The 17,223-nt window shown below is 41.7% G+C and overlaps 2 protein-coding genes across 2 annotated transcripts in view; one reads left to right on the top strand and one right to left on the bottom strand.

The window, feature by feature from the left end:
* The window catches only part of LOC121193016, a 293,109-nt gene that overhangs the window by 190,855 nt on the left and 85,031 nt on the right, over positions 1-17,223 (top strand). The gene's annotated exons all lie outside the window — the stretch shown is intronic.
* LOC121193320 (homeobox protein engrailed-2b-like) lies at positions 6,028-9,024 on the bottom strand. The gene is made up of 2 exons (XM_041055564.1): positions 8,526-9,024; positions 6,028-6,344 (listed from the first exon to the last, which is right to left on the bottom strand). Exons 1-2 carry the CDS (start codon positions 9,022-9,024, stop codon positions 6,028-6,030), a joined length of 816 nt encoding a protein of 271 aa, XP_040911498.1.

Raw genomic sequence — 17,223 nt, 5'->3', positions numbered from 1 at the left:
CTTGCATTTCCTAGAGTTTCCAAGAGTAGAATGGGAGGCAGACCCTTCAGCTATCAGCTACCCCTCTCTCTGCCTCCAGACCCCCTCTCTCCAGGCATTTCTATCATACTACCATATGTCATTATTACTGTTGACTGGAGCTTCTATTATTGCCCCTGTTATCTTATAAGTATCACTGTTAGCATTGTCACTATAACAACCAGTCTGACAGTGCTTGAATACAACAGCTGTTCCTGGTCTCTCTCTCTTCTCTCTCCCCCCTCTCTTTCTATTCTCTCCCCGACCCAACCGATTGAGGCAGACCTAACGCCCTAAACCTAAACGAAACTCTTACCATAGCACTGTCACGTCATCAAAGAGTCAGTTCTTTCTTTTTCAACAGTGATTTGTAAAAGTTTATCGGCAGGAAATGTTGCTATGGGCCATAAAAGACCATCTGTGTGGTTGTTTAGGTTTGAGGACTGGTGTTGGTTTGGCTGACAGGGTTATTATTGTAGCCATTAGCAGAATATATGCCACAGTCTGGTGTATCACTTTGTGATTTACTTATCAAACTCAGTGTGAGGACAGGACGACTGCTTGATTCTGCTGTTGTTTTTCTGAGACTCAGTGTTCGCTTCTTAATTGAAAAACCCTTTTGAGACAAAGTGTGATTTTGTGTTCTTGTATCCTTATACTCTTACAGCATAAAGTTTGGTCACTGAACTGTGGCATTAACTTGTATTCTAACAAGATTAAAATATATTTGTCCTGGAGATTAGCATAGTTAAGTCTCTCTTTTTTTTTTTTTTTTTTGGCTTTTGGGGCAGCAGCAGCAGCACGCTTTGATCAGTGTAGCGCGGTGAGGCCCAGGCTTGGCCTGGCCATCCGAGGCCTGAGTGTGAAATTGGTCTGATGTCATCCCCCTTTCTCCACCTTCACCAGCTTTTAGCCACCGTAATTATATTTCCGGCACAAAGCCCCCAGTCCCCTTCATTCCATATTCCAAGTTTGACTAGGAAGCGTTTAGAGAACTATGGCTAAATTACTCAGTGGGGGGAAGGGGGACTGGATAGGCCGCCTTTTGTCTGACAGACACATGGGACATCAATACTTTGTGATATGTACTTTTCTTTTCTCTACTCATCTGCCCTTTGCCTCTTCCTGTTGGAAAGGTTAAGTTATGACAAGGGGATGGGTGAACTTTGGGTAAATAAGATGATAAGACGATTTTTTAAAATGTTTTTTCCCTTGCAAACAACAGGACCTGTAGCTGAAATGTTATCAGAGATTTAACAACAGGTCTCAACAAGACACTTGTGCTGGTTTTTACCGTTACTGCTCTCTTGTGTATCTTTAGAACTAAATTCAACATGACAAGTGCATACAGATTGATTGTGTTGTTGTCCGCAACAGATTTTTAGCCTAATGGGTTATAGACTTGTTGTAACCCAGCGCTGGTGGCGTAAACTGGCTCTGATGCAGTTTTTGTCTGATGTTGGTGCAAGGTTTTAATTCCAGTACAAACCTGTATTTCTTCCGATGATTTCCCGAAGCTGCAAACATGGAATTTCATTCTACAACTAGGGATGAGTATGTAGTAAGACAGAAAAAAAAAAGCACAAATTAATCGGGAAAATTGAAATTGGGGGAGCTGCATCTGACATTTTTTTTGGCCAGGTGTGCAGAGGTGTGAAAGTAGGCAGGATATTCTTGTAAAGCGAGCTGGATGCAGTCGGGAGGAGACTCTGATGGCTGATCCCACTTTTCAGAGGAGGCTAGAAACAAACAAACAAACTGCTCCTTTCAAGTTCACTGAACCCTTTATACTTTTTGGGTCTGCATAGCTGTGAGGCTTTTGAAGCAGAACCACCATGAGAAAGAATAGAGAAATAGATTTTTAGTTTTCTAAAGTGTTTAAAGTTCAGCAGGACGTGACTGATATCAAATCAGAGCCAAGTGAAGGTCATCTCATTTAGTGCTGGGAATTTCCACAGTGGGAACCAGAGGGGGGGGAAAGATGTCCATTTCTCACAATTTCTTGGCCAGGGTGTTGTCACATGCTGATTTTTGCATGGACACCCTAAGCATTTTGACCTTCATCCAGGTTCTCTGCCCTCCCCCGCCCCCCCACTCCACAAATGGCAGCCCCAGACTGTGTATAGAAACCCAGCTTTTGCCCTCCTTTCCTCATCAAGTCAGGAAAAGCCTGGCTCATCAAGTCAGGCCGACCGTTGGGCGTTACTTCCACATACAAGCCCGCTAAGAAAGGAAATGTAGATGAGGCTTCTGCAGCCATTCACAGAGTCCAGGTCTCTGCTGCTGCTGCTGCTGCTTCTGCCAGTGGACGAGTCCCAGACAACTCTCTGGCTTTTTGTTGACGGATCTCCCCCTCTGCGCTCCATATTTCTTTCTTCCTCCCTGTTTCATTCTTTCCAGTGTTTCTTCTCCACCTCGCTCAGATGCTCAGGTAAACAGCACGCAGAAGTGAAGAAGATGTGAAGTTCTGATTTCAGCGGCAGTGTTGGGAGACCTTTTTTTTTTTTTTTTAGTTGCCATGAACTCGTGTGTGTTTTAAACCTCCAGTTTCATCTCTTGTGTTGCAGAGTTTTCTACTGTGACTTAGACAAACTGATCAGGACAGTGAAGTGTTCCCAAATTCCATCTGCCCTTTCATTACCCGCTTTTTTCCAGTCAAGCCAGCGCCGCTGGGACGCACTTTGTCTGGACTGTACACACATTCAAAAATGGACAGAATAAACTCTAGAAAATGTTTCTTGAAAGTCGTGTGAATGACCAAGAACATGCCAACCTATTATCGAAGATCACATTGTTTGTTGTTCGCCACTGCTTTATGTTTCAGTGGCTGTCTGGAGGGGGGCAGAATCATCTGGAAATCAGTTAAATCATCTATAGGGAGCTGATGTGAAAGGTTCAGGTGCAGTTAAGGTCTGCTGATCTCGTTTGTATTGTTTTTCAGCACTGTCTATTTTTTTCCCCTGAAAAATCTGCTTTTGTTTTCGCGTCTTGGCTCGTTCTATTTATTTTTATTATTAACTGGCCTCACTGATGCCTATTTATTTATTTTGAAATCCAGAGTGGCTTTCATATTGTGACCAAGCAGATGTTCATTGAAAACCGTCCATGTTGGGTCATTTTTCCATAGTTTTCATAGCAGCTGAAGGATTGATCACATGTCCAAGGTTGTTTTAAATGAACGCGTAGTTTGTAAAGTACAGTGATCGTGTGTTTGTAGGTAGAAAGCAGTCCTGGACAACTCATCAATAGCATTATTATTAAAGAGAAATCCCGTCTGCCAACGAGTGCTCACACAGTTCCCAGCAGGGATCTGGTCACTACTACTAAATTCACGTCTTTACATAAATACTCTGAGGTAGATTTGTAAAGTATCAATGGCTATTTTGAACTGGATTTCTGAATGACTACGCACATCTCCGACTTCTGACTGTAACCTGAACGCAGCACTATCGGGCAAAGGGGGGGAGAAAAACACTTAATTTATTTTTATTTCAAAAAGCCCCATGTCACCATCGTACCGCTGCCTGTAAAATGCTTTTATCCCCGAAATATCAAGGTTTAAGGAGCTTAGAAAAACAACAGTTGTGCTTTGTTAAAAGAAAAGAAATTTTAAAAAATATACACCTCAGTTTTGACAGTGAAACATTCTTTTTGTGTAACTCTTCTAAAAACATGAGAGGAACCAATGTTTTTTTTTTTTTCTTGGAAGGCAATAGTCCAACATGTTGGGGGAAAAAATCTTATTACTATTACTCACTAACATTCTTCGTGCAGTTTAAAGAAGCACCAAAGTTCATGTAAGAGTTCGGATTCATTCTTTTTCTGAAAATAAGTTGGTGTGGGCAGTGAACGCAGCACAGTCCACGTTGTCACCTCCGTTAAACGCGTCTTCACGTCACTGTTGCACACCTGTGCACCTGTTTGCGTGGACTGTAAGCGTCCTCCGTGCTGTGCTACGTTTATCACTATCAACATATTGTAGTGAATCCACCCTCACTGTCCTCAGATCATCTCCACAGGATCTTTCTTTTATCTATACAATAAAACAGTCATTTGAAAAGTCACATTTGCATTGTTGTCGTTTATTTGCCGTCACGTCATTATCATATAAATTATTTACATGTAGGATATAAAAGAGAGGGAAATAAAAACTCAAAAAATTCCTTCATGGTTTAAAAAAAAAAAAAAATCACGGTATCAAAATCCCGTCAGCGATATAGAAAAGGTCGCAGCTCTAAAATCTTCTGAACTGTGTATTTACATCACTTTTAAGGCAGAAACGTGTCCGGTGGTCTGTAACTGAGTGCAAGAAAAAAAAAAACCAAAAAAAAAACGCACACATTCACAGATCGGGTTTGGATCCACGTCGATTCGACCATTCACAGAGAAAAATAAGTTATGTAAACACTCAGGATCCGGGTCTGCATATTGGATCCTGAAAGCCCGGAAAGCTCTTTGTCGAGCTCTAATCAAATCTTGTCTGTTTTCTGGACCATGTCTCCACACACTGCAGCTCCATGAATGAAACCCTGCACCTGGATGATGATAATGGGACCTGGTCTTTGGGGCTTCATAAGAATTGTTTGAGCGGGGGTTTGGGGTGGGGGGGCTTTAGGCTTTAGGCTCAAATCGTTGAGTTTTGGATAATATCCAATGTGCTGTTACTTAAATGGGCAGCTTTAAAAAAACAACCCAACAAATAAATACATTTTAAAAAAGGGTTTTTAAAAAGAAAAACATTTCGTCCTGCATCTTAATATTAAAAAAAAATCTGAAGAAAAGCGGATTTGTGTGGAAACATTTTTCCAGCTCCATCTAAAATCAGGCCATAAAATAATATCAAGACTGGGACTGACCTCTTTTTTTTTTTTTTTTTTTTTTTTTTTTTTTTTATGAACAGCAGAGTTGTCATTAAAGCGGACAGCTTCTATAAGGGCGATCTTTCATTCCAGATATACTAACTGCGGGCCTTCCATTCCCGGATATGAGGCGCATTTTGTGCGCCTCTCTCATTGCTGTGGAACCAGCCTGCAGGCCGCAGGTGAACGGTGACTGCAGCGCAGACAGAGTCAGAAAACAGACAGGAAGTCAGACAGAAACAGAAATTCTTTGGATTTCAGCTCATTCTTTTCACACACTTCCTCAGACGCATCTCACGCCTGGGTCCACTCCATCTCTTCCTATCCCGTCTCACCCCCTATTGGATGTTGTTGTTGACTGACTTTTACCCGCTCCCGCCTATAAAAACATCAGGGATAGTTCACGTTTCTCTGTAGCGTCCATACACACTGCTTTTTTTCTGATTTTTTCTGAGAGTGAGGGAGGTGTGCGTGTGTGTGAAAAACATCCGTCCACCGTGCATCTTTCACCTGGATGTGTCCCCCGCTTTGGACCCGACAGTGCAGTCAGAACAGCGGTACCTTCACAAACATAAGTCCCTGTGTTTGCTTCACATCTGTGGTGGTGGTGGTGGTGGCGGGACAGTAATAAAATATTATGAATGTTTACTTTGCTCCAGATGTTTTAACAATGCATAGCTAATTTGAGTTGAATTAAAAAAAAACATGAAACCAGAGCAGCACTAACCCGGCACCACATGGCTGCTTGTGAGAGGAAGACCTAACGTGCCAAACACCAAGTGTCACTACCAGACCCAAATCACTGATGTAGTCTATAAAGACGTTGTTAGACGTTGCCTGGGCAACGGTTCACAAGCATCCGTGGCTATTTTAAACTGGACCCTCTGCGTGTACACAGGTCGGCTGGTGTACGGATGTACAACCGTGCACAATTTCCTACATCTGACTGTGACTTGAAAGCAGCACCATCTTTGACTCGGACTGGACGTGATGCAAACTGCAGCCCTGAGGACACACGCACACTCACTGAACCAAAATCGTCTGTGGTTGGGTTTTAAATATGAATGCTGGTACTGAAATGCTTTCATTGCATGGTTCAGAACCCCCCCTCCCTTCCTTCCTCCCTCCCTTCCACACCCCCATGTCTCCTCTAGTCGCTGTCCGACTTGTCGTCCTTGGCCGTGGAGTGGTTGTACAGTCCCTGCGCCATGAGATGTATCGCCAGAGAGTTTTTGTTCCCGGAGGCCTTCTTGATTTTGGCCCGTTTGTTCTGAAACCAGATTTTGATTTGAGACTCGTTGAGGCCAAGGTCCTGGGCCAGGCTCTGCCTCCGCTGCTCGGTCAGATACCGGTTGTTTTGGAACTCAGTTTTTAACCGGTGGAGCTGCTCCGCGGTGAAGGCCGTCCGGGGTCGCTTGTCCTCTTTACTCGGGGTCGGAGCCTTCTTTGGTTTGCGGGATCTGGGTCCTTGGGAGTAAAGACAAAAAAAAAAAAAAAAAAAAAGAAAGACACCCAGTGGTTATGGTCAGTACTTTTAATATCACAGACAGTCTATATGAATAATAATAACAATCTAAATTACCAGCAGTGTGTTATGGGGTTAGGGTTACATATATACATACACACACACACACACACACACACACACATAACGACTCTTGGAAACATATGAAGTATCTATATCTATATGTAGATATAGATATAGATATAGATAGATAGATAGATAGATAGATAGATAGATAGATAGATAGATAGATATAGTCAATGAGACATTTTGTTGAACTAAACGAAAAAGAATTGTAGAAAACAATTCTATAACTGCAGACCTCTGAGTTGTGTAAACTTAGTCATTTGTCTGGTTGGCAACACCTGCTGGAAGCAGAACATTTCAAATACTTAAGAGACTTTTATTTATTTATTTAAACCTTAAGAGGAAAAACCGCCCTTCAGCATGTCCTCCCAGATCTAGGACCGCAAACCTCACTTTGACCGGGGGGTGGGGATGGCACAGATGGGGGTGGGGTTAGGTTATGATGGCGGAGGAGGGGGTGGGGGGGGGGGGCGGACTAGCATTGGAACTCCATTTTTCTTCTAATAAAAAGTAGTTTCTTAGAAAGAGCCCTTTAATTTCTGTCACATCTTCTGCTTCTCTCTGAACTCTGCTCTGTCAAGTCGGGGGGAAAAAAAGCATCAGTGGTGTCATCCAACTCTTCCTCTAAATAATACTAGAAAGAGGTGAAAACCCACTTGAAGTGGATGGGCTGCTGTTTACAATGATCTGTCTTTTCCACCTGTGACATTTACACAGTCCTCCATTCGTGGAATTTTCGTTTTTCGAAAGCTGGGGTTTTGATTATCAGGCCTGATAAAGCGGGGGCAGAACTGCAGCTTCCATGACCTCTCTGAAGGCCCTTTGTGGTCACTTCCATGAGCTCGGGCTTGGATCTCAATGGAAACTTTTTTTGCCTAGCTTCTTTTCAACAATGAAAAAAAAAAAACAAAAAACAAAAAACAAAAAACGTTTCAGACTGGTTTCGCTTCGTTATGACTTTTTCCAAATGTCCCATCGATTAAGAGTGAAATCTTTTGTTAGGCTGTTAAATCATATTTTTACACACACACACACACACACAAGTATATATATATATATAATATTTCTACTAGTAAAACATTTTTTTTGACTTTGCCGCTTGTGATGTTTGTTTGGTGGGAGAAAGCGGTGCGGCAGCCACGGGAGAAGCCTCGGCCTGTCTGCAGAGCACAGTGATCTCTGAGCCACAGGGCCACATGGACATGTTCTCCCAATGACTTTTATTTATTTATTTATTTTAATTTATTATATATATAAATATATAAATACATATTTCTTTTTTAAGAACGAGGTTTTAAAGAACGATCACATCGAATCCATCTTTGTGGGACACTCGGCCCTCACTTTTTAGAAACCCCCCCCTCCATTGTCAAAAAAAAAAAAAAAATATGCTAATGGAATATTAACAAAGAGGACTGAGGAACAATGGCGTTAAACTTGGTTTTACTTCACTTCTCCACATTTTGACTTTACTTTCGACTCGTATTTATGATTTCTTTTTTTGGAAACACTTTCTGACTTTTGTCTTTTCATTTCAGAGCCAAAATCCGGATCGAATTCCAGCCCCCCCAAAAAAATAATAGGAATTAGCTTTCTCGTTTGCGTTTAAAGTTTGTTCTGCGTTAAAGAGGCTGGAGTCTGCGCTGAAAATGGCCACATCATTTTTCTTTCTTTCTTTCTTTTTTTTTTTAAATATTGAAAGTATGAAATAATAAATCTAAAGTTCATGTTAATTGTGATGGCGCAATAACTTATGTTCTGTTTGTTTAGGAGCTGGAACAGACTGTGGCCCATCTGAGAGAATAAAATCTTATGTGACTCTTTTTCTCAGAAGAATTCTTTCCACGGGTTTAAACTTGAAAACGGATTTTCTCCCTCTCTCTCTCCCTCTGAAATAACAGGCCGGTTGTTGTCTGCAGTCCAGCTTTCTTTCAACTGACTTTGGAAGTGACATAACTGAGCTTCACATTATTATTATCATTATTATTATTTTTTTTACTTTTCTTTGAATTAAGAAAAGAGGCCGAGGAACTCCGACCTGTTTTATTCCCACCAACCTGATGACGGACGGTCTGAGTAGCGGGTACAATAAACCCAGGCTGGCCACAGCATCGCCTTGCTTGCAGCGGCAGAGCTGGCCTGAGGGCTGCGGCATCCGTCCCCGCTGCCCCCTCGGCCCTTCACAGCCGCAAGACCGACTTTCAGGTCAGGCCTCCTGGCCTCAGGGTCCGGATGCCGGTCCTCGGATGCTCCCCTGTCTTCCTCCTCATCGCCTCCTGCTCCACCCTGGTGCGGGTTGCCAGTTTTGGAAGCCTTTCTCCGCGTCACGTCCCTTCGTATGATCACTCCCAGACTGTCTCCCTCCCGGACCGAAGTCCCGTCCTTGCTCTTTCGGCCGAAGTCCGGTCTTAAAATGTTGTCGATGTAAAAGTTGGTGATCCTGTGGGACTGCTGGTTGCCAGGTGGCTGTAGGAGAGGCAGGATGGCCCGGTTGGACTCCTCGCCTCGACCGGAGTCCTCAGGGCGCTCTGGGTCTCGACGAGCATTTTCTTCCATAATGATGAAAGCCTGATCACCCTCAGCACCTCTTTCTGTGCGTCCTTCTGCAAAAGTAGTAAATCCCAAATTTCTGATGATCCCGGTTCACGTTCTTCTCAAAGAATTACAATATTTATGAATCAAAAATCGAAGGCGGCGATGAGGAGATTGAAATCCTCTTTGGCAGAAGAGTTAATGTTGTGTTTGCTGTGAAAAGGCGCCTCTTATGATTTTGACAAAGGAAAATCATGCTTCAGTTTGTGGTGAACGCCTGCTCCTCATGACTGCACCTTGCGCTCAAATTCGTGAATTAAAACCAGGAAACTGATCTGGAGAAAAAAAAAAAAAAAACTCCAGTATGTTTATTTATTTAAAATTTTTTTGTAGCTCCCTGCACAAAATTATTGATGCTTCCAGCAGCTCTAAAGTGCTCAGATGAAGGTGCCGCTCAAATACTTTCACTACGGATTTTGGGTTCTCATTTCTGATTGGCTGCGAGACGCTGCCATAACGTTATATTACGGGTCTTTCAGACACGTGCCTCGGACCAATAGAGCCAGAGAGCTGGTGTCATGTGAGGTTTCCCGGAATTCCCTGGAGGCGCAGATTAACCCAATCCACCCAAGTCACTATATGCTGCGTTCAGGGTACAACGGACACTTCTTATTATTTTTTAAGGTTAAGATTTGTCGAGTCTTAGGTCTCCAGACACCTGGATTCTGAGCAGCGGTCTTCTCCCAGCTTTGCTGGATCGAGTACCACACACAATCAGGGAGCTATAACCCGCAGTTTGTCCTCTGCATCCTGGTGGTTTCTTATTTATAAAGGTTCATTCAGTCATTTTTTTAAAAATAAGTATTTGTCAGTCTTTTTTCCTGCTGCTTCTACACGCATGACTGATTCAAAGATGTATTTAACAGCCGGTTGTCCTGTCGGAGTGTGACAGCAGGTTCTAATCCCAGGTTTTGAATTTTGATGGCGGCCGACCCATGTGCTGACATCAGATCATGGCCTGTGCAGCAGGAGCCTTGTGCTCACATAGGACTGCTTAGAATGTCTGGATGTAGGCTGCGGCAGTTTATCTTTTCACACCAGTCTCTGACCTGCGTGTCAGGTGATCACCTGTGGCTGGTTAAAATGCGTCTCCGCGCGCTTCTCCAGTGAAACTCGAGATCAGATCTCTCTTCTCTGCTCTACATGCAAATAATAAATAATTTCTTTTTTTTTTTTTTTTTTTTTGAGCTCAGCAAACTTTTGCTGCATGTTACTCAATGCATGCGTTCACGTTGAGAATCAATCAATACACCTCAAATATAAATGACAACTCTCACTCTCACCATACCATTAGTTTCTAGTGGCTCTTGTATGGCATATGGCATAGGGATGATTGGATCATCATCTTAAAAATATATATATGTTAATTTTATCTGGATCATGCGCACATAGTGCCACATGTGGCCACATGCGCCCCAAACCACCTCTGAATGTAGTCTGAGTGATCAGATCTATGTCGCGTTCACACCTGGACTCTGTACGAAATTGTGGAAACTAGATTTGTCAGGTCTTTAAAAAGAAGTAAGAAATGACTAGGTTTAAATATAAGGTTTCAGGTTTCAACATTCGCTTCCAGGTTTAAACAGAGATTTCCAGACAATACATTTACTATGTATATTAAAAGGAATATCCATAATACGTATCAACATTGTATGCGTATTTTTATTTGTAAGTATTTGTTGAATGACGGCGATTTGTATTTGCTGTGGGTTCAGTAGAGCACAGGCTCCATCAAAACAAAGCCGGGTACAGTCTCTCGGCCCTCCCCTGTCTAACGGGCCGCTCTGCAGACACTATCAAGCATTATGGCCATCAAGCTCAAAATAAAATCTGCAAAGTGCAAAGTTAACTATTTAGACACATCGGGATAAATAGTGGGACAGTGGGAGAAGGCTCAGACTGAAAATACTAAGAACTAACAATGGTAGAATTTATCAAGCATGTCAAGAGGACGGCAGGTTTTTCACTGGACAGCGGAGATTTTACAGGACACCTATAATCTGTGATCCAGCTTTCAGTCATTCAGAGGTCTGGAACATGTTTGGGAGAGTGGGTGTGTGGCGTGGATCAAAACACAGCTGTAGGCTATACAGTCGAGCCGAAAAGTTTCATTAACCCAAAGAACAAACCAGCTAAAATCTAATCCAGCTAATACTCTAAACACAGATTATTCACAATTCACATGATCCCCAAATAAAAAACTGGATGAATGACACATGGTGAGAGATGTAGGCCTATGTGTGTACCGCAGGCGTGACAGCACCTGGGTGCAGCACCCACCCAGAGTCCGGCTGCTGCCGCAGCTGTGTCTGACACCGTTTCTACAAATCTTTGGCTTCACTCTTTGTCATTAGTGTGTCAGAGTTCATTTCTAGGATCAAATTCATTTATTATATGTGTTTGAAGTCCATTTCAATCTGAGCTGAAACCTAAAAGAACATTTTATGGTAAAAAAAAAAAACAAAACAAAAAAAAAAAAAACAGCACTTCAACATAGATTATTACAGTTTATTGTAACAGCTTCACTGGGATCTGAGGCGTCTTTATCCTTCATAATCCTCGCCGTTGTTTCTGAAGGAAACGGAAATGTTGCGCACGCTGACTGAATCTCACGTCTCTCTCATACTCATCACAAGGATTACATTATTATTATTTATTATTATTATCATTGTTACTGTCAAGGTTTCTGTCAGTCTCGTGTAAATTCCGTTCTCCGCACGGTTTTACATTCTAAATGTGTAAGTAATGTGAGGATCAGCTTTGCCCCATTTCAGATCACAAGTGAGTAACAATAACCTTTTAAGAACCACTCTGAACTTTTTTTTAGTATGATTTAATTAATAACACTGTATCAGAGGGTGGTCCCTTTTTCCTCTTTCATACATCAGGAACTATTAGAGCTATTAGTATAGAAAGAGAACACTTGGAGAACATCCCTCTGTGTCTGGGAACTAAAATTTCAGGAAGGATCATATCTTGTGTCATTTGGATCATTTCCATATCTCATCCTGTGGTGAATGTGCACCCTGACAATGAGAGGCAGGTTCTGTGACACTCTGAATGCTGCTGTCTCCTACTTTGTCTTGGTCCCCAGATGTGAGATGAGCCAATAGACAAAGCAGAGGTCAACCAGGACCATCAGCTTCCTGTCCGCTTTTAAAAAAAAAAAAAAAAAAACCTCCCTTAGGGGGGAAGGAGGGACGAGGGGAGCTTGGAGGTTAGGGGACATTTCCTATTCCGCTCTGTCTGCTCTGTTTACGCAGGGATGGGGCCACTCAACAATCAGTGGCAGTGGGAAATGAAAAAGCTGGTTGAACTATGACCCCCAGTTGGTGATGATCTTTATGAGAAACAGAAACCTTGAGTTTCAGTCCAGATTTGGATGCATGTTTCACTCTCTGAAATCTTTAAGTCCCCATCTAACAGCTGTCCCAGACATATCCAGGACAAAAACATTGGAAAAACAAACATTTGAAATAAAATATGACTGAAAACACAGACAGACATCACTGGTAAAAATTCTGGGATGATTCCTCCTGTGTGAGCCTCTGAAACTATGAACAGTACAGAGAGGTTGAAACATTAATATTAGTCAATTAATATTACTGTTCACCTTGTCTTTCCTCAAGAAACTAAAGTCAGGTTTTCAAAGGAAAAGACTAGGAGGAGCTTTTGAACAGAGCTCCTGTTTGCAGGTCATAGGAGCTGAGCCCCTTCAGTTCACTCATTCTGCATTTTTTTTTCTGTATCATTCTTCTTGCAGAAATGCAGCTAAATTAACAGGGTGATGTAAATTCATGTCTATTTTACATTTTCTTGACAAGTACAATGGATTTCAAACGCAGTGAAATAAAGTAATAAATCCTATCTACAGTGTTTTGTCTGTATTTTTTTATTAAAGATTACATCAAAGTTTTACTTAAACTTTTTATTTAAAACTGGAAACTTGTATATAAATTCATATTAAATACATGTGTGCATGTGTACATGCATGTGTACGTATGGTATGCTGATATATACCAGGCAGAACGATTTGTCCTGTCTACTCATTTAGTTCATTGAAATGTAGTATTACAGAATTGAATTGGTTAAAGTAAATGTTGTTATCGGTGTTGTATCTGTCTAATTCTGCTCCACAGGAACTGGTTGGTGTTTCTACATGTAAAATTTATCTGCAGAATTCTGCATGTAGGGATTCTGTAGCATGTTCACTTCAACAGTGATAACTGTGAGGACTGAGTGAACCCTTACTTCACTACCATACAGCTCAATGGGCAGGAAAACACTATCAAATATTTTAAGCCAGATTTTCATTGGAATCTGGGAGTTCTGAAATATACAGTTATATATAATTACATTTCATGCTCTTAGAGCTTTTTATTTATAAGGTTATGGTTGTACCAAGGTAGGTACAGCTCATACTGCGTTCAGTGATTTGATTACTGATGGTGAACTGGTTACTGCTGTCTCACAGTGACAGCCAGTGACTTCATAGTCAACTGCAATAAATTCAAGAGCTGAGGAGAATGTGAATCTCCATAAAGAGTCCCCTCTGAACCTAACATAAACCATGTGCAGGCCTAAGGCCTGACTGTGACGCACAGCTTCCCTGCCACTTTGATTTATCTCAGATTCCAGGTTGTTTGGGTGATGGTTGGTGTGGTAAGCAGACGAGACTGAACAAACACCTGTTTTTTTTTTCCTCATGGGTCAATGACAACAGATCTCCAGTGAGAGGAACATTTTCCTGGGCCTGGAAATAAGCAAGGTCTGAATAAAGGGTTTCAAAAAAGGTCCTCTTTAAAATAAGGAGAATCTCCTGAGGGTATATAAATAACACAGAAGTTTAGATCTCGACAGGCATAACTGTTACGTCTCCTCACAGTCCTTATTGCAGGGGGGATGATCCTGGCTGTGGTGATGAGGAGGAGGAGGTCTGAGATGGTCTCTAAAGGTCCTAGTAGGGGAGAGGGGTTATGGACTCTGTCCAGCAACGATGTTTTTGAGAGTCTCTGAGATTAACTTCATCCTGTCTTTGTGTAGATGGAGTCCATCATGGAGCTTGATGGGTTTTTTTTTCTTCTGGTCCTCTGTTAGTTTCTCTTTTAGAAAGTTGCGTGACAGTGGAACGTAGCAGTTAGCAGTTGACAGCTAGCGTGTTAGCTTGACAGCTAGCTGGTCGTTTTGATTTAGAAAACATATTCAAAGATTTCTTCTACTGTGTCAGGTAATTAATGTTGTTACCTTTTCTTTTGAGTCCTTTCTGAAGATTATTTGAAGGTTATTTTGCAAAAATGTCCAACTTTTTTAGGTCCAAGTTTGAGATGCATTCATTTGAATTTCTTAATATTCATCTTATTTCTCTAAGTGATTTTCCTGTCCGTTACAAGATAAAGGAGATAAAAGACAACATGGTGAAATCCTCAGTCCCCAAACAGCCTGAATCAGAGTCCTACCTGGACATAGTCCTTGTCCTACTCTGTCAGCTCATCTGGCACCTCTCGAACGGAGTGTCTTTCCCTCTGGGCCTCTAAATAGCATGCTGAAAAGTCAGCGATCAGGCTTGTCGCTATCACTTACTGCTCTAATCCTCCTGATCGTTGTGCCGTGTATAAACCCTGATGTGAAAGCAGCCTGCCGGCTGGACTGGCCTCCGTGGCTCCGGTGGAGCTTGGTATCCCAGACCGTCGCTCAGCCTTGCATGCGTTCACAGCAGTGCTGGCTGACAAAGGAAGGTTTTGCTCTGTTGCTTTTTTAATTTTGAAAGGCCTCCCTGACTTTCTCCTCTATAGAAGAAAAGGATGAAGCGCACACAGGGTTTCTGTGGCAAGAGACAAAGCAGGCTGTTGTTTTGGCAGTTTAGGACATGCTTGTTGGGAAGGAGAAAGCTGAGTGGCAAAGCTGTTGTTTGGATTTAATGTGTCCTAAAGGAACGTCAACAGGCTCTTGAGGACCAGCAGAACCCCTTACGTTGCTAAGTTCAAATGGTATTGTTTCTCAGCATCCGCAGTCTCATGGATGCAGGCTTCTTTAATGTTATCTTTGATAAGGGATCCCTCCTTATGTGTGCAGATGTGAGGTCTTCTAGGTCCAGAGTGACACACATGCTATCAGCTATAACTGGAATCCATATTCCTGCTTTATTTTCATGTTTGATTTTTAAATGATTCCATTATCTGTCACACTGTAGCTCAGAGAAGACTGAGCAGCTGACTAAAATTGGATTGAATAGTATTGAATCTCAATGAAGCGTGTATGAAGTGTAATATGAGGTTCTGTCTTATTTGTCTATAGCTTCAGTGTTGCTTTAAACTCATTTGTGTTATCAGTCTCCTTGTGATAGTGTTTTTTTCTTCTTCTGGTGTTCAAAAATTCAGCTACTAACAGTTAAAATACTGGACGTAACATTTCACTTACGTCACTGAGAAGTCCATAAAGTAAGATTTAAGATGAGCTCAGAGAAACTTTCCTTTTTTAGCTGGTGACTATTATTTTTATCTTTATATTCAGATCTTCTGTAGTGTTTTATTTTGATATTAAATTTTGTTATCATTGTCTGAAAAGATTTGCAAAGTAGCTTTTTTTTAAATGACACTGAAGGACAAGGCTTGAATGTATGACATTTACCAGACAGGGAAAGAATAAAAAGAGTATCATTGTACAGTAATATGACCTTGACCTGATGCAGGACTACCATCTCCTTTTATTTTCCATTATCTTCTCTCCCACCACATCTTGTCATCTTTCTACCTACCATCAGGCAAAGGCTATTATTATTCCAGCTAAATATCATATTTCAAATGCCCTAATTAAAAATTGTGCTGCTTGGTTAATCTGATGGTGCTAATTGAATCTGGGTGGCAGTAAGTACCACTGTGTGGAAACCCTGGGGAAGTTTTCTATTAGACAATCTCTGGCTTCTTTCTCTACACGCTGCTTCATGGAGGTCATTCTCTCATTTTCAATTAACACCCTGCGTTTAAAATGTACTCTTGCTCTATAATGCTCTGATTACAACTTTAACCATCTACAGAGAACACTTTGGCAGTGTATGGAGGTAATGTTACACCGGATCTATTGTTGTCTGAAAACTGTAACAAACAGATCAGTGAGCCACACGTCACACAGCCACAAATGCTCACTAGAGACACTAAATGTGGATTCATCCGATGCTGAAACTATATATTTATGAGGTATTTTTAAAGACTCATACCTTCATTTGAAACTTGTGAGGCTAGGACTGAGAGGCCACAGAAAGAGAAGTCAGAAAGTGTTGACTAACAAATTGTTTTTGGTCTTTTCCTGGGATTTGTTGATGGTAAGTCAAATATAGAATGACTTACTGACTGACCACACTGATGCTTTAAACTATCCTAATCATAATTTTCTGTGTAACATCCTGGACAAATTACTGGACAGTGAGGGAAAGGAAGATCCAAAAACTAAATCTCACCCTGGGCCCCCGTAAAGGTAAAGGCCAGCCCTGTAAAACAAACACATATCACAACTATAACAAGTAAAACAATAACTTTGTCTCAGAGTCTTAACATTTAATGTCTTTTATCACCGTGACACATTCCTTCATGTACATCAACTTTCATTGAGAAACAGTTTACATGAATACAAAATTCATATTGCCATTACTCTTATATGCACTGTGTCAAATCAAATCCACTTATGAAGATACAACTCTCATACCTGTGAAAGAAAACACCACATGGGTAAACGCTCCTTAATCAGTGTACTACATCATGACAGGTTCCTGCCTAAAGAGAGATGTCTATATCTAATGGGTGTATGGTCATCAGGTGATGAGGCTCAGCTTTAATGTATCTGTCAAATCATCCAATCACTGTACTAATGGCTGTGTGTGTTTGATTGGAAAGGTGAGGTGTGTGTGTGGGGGGGGGGGGGGGGGGGGTAAAGGGTGAGGGGAATAAGGACCACGACCAGCGTGATGCATAGTGACACGTGTGCAAAGTAATGTCTCCATTTCATGCCACGGTCAAGAGGCTACCCTCTCCATCATTAATGTAGCTGTCAGAAAGCTTCTCCAATTACTGCTCTCAATTTGCTGAATCTCAGTTTGTCAAGGTCTTTTAGCACTGAAGCATCTATGATTCACCGTGCAGCGTGTGCGGATGCACGCACACCTAGCTGTGT

The sequence above is a fragment of the Toxotes jaculatrix genome, chromosome 14 (assembly GCF_017976425.1).
Source record: "Toxotes jaculatrix isolate fToxJac2 chromosome 14, fToxJac2.pri, whole genome shotgun sequence".
In the NCBI taxonomy this organism is placed as follows: domain Eukaryota; kingdom Metazoa; phylum Chordata; class Actinopteri; family Toxotidae; genus Toxotes; species Toxotes jaculatrix.
The sequence above is the reverse complement of the archived record's forward strand: the minus strand, read 5'-3'. Positions and strand labels throughout refer to the sequence as shown.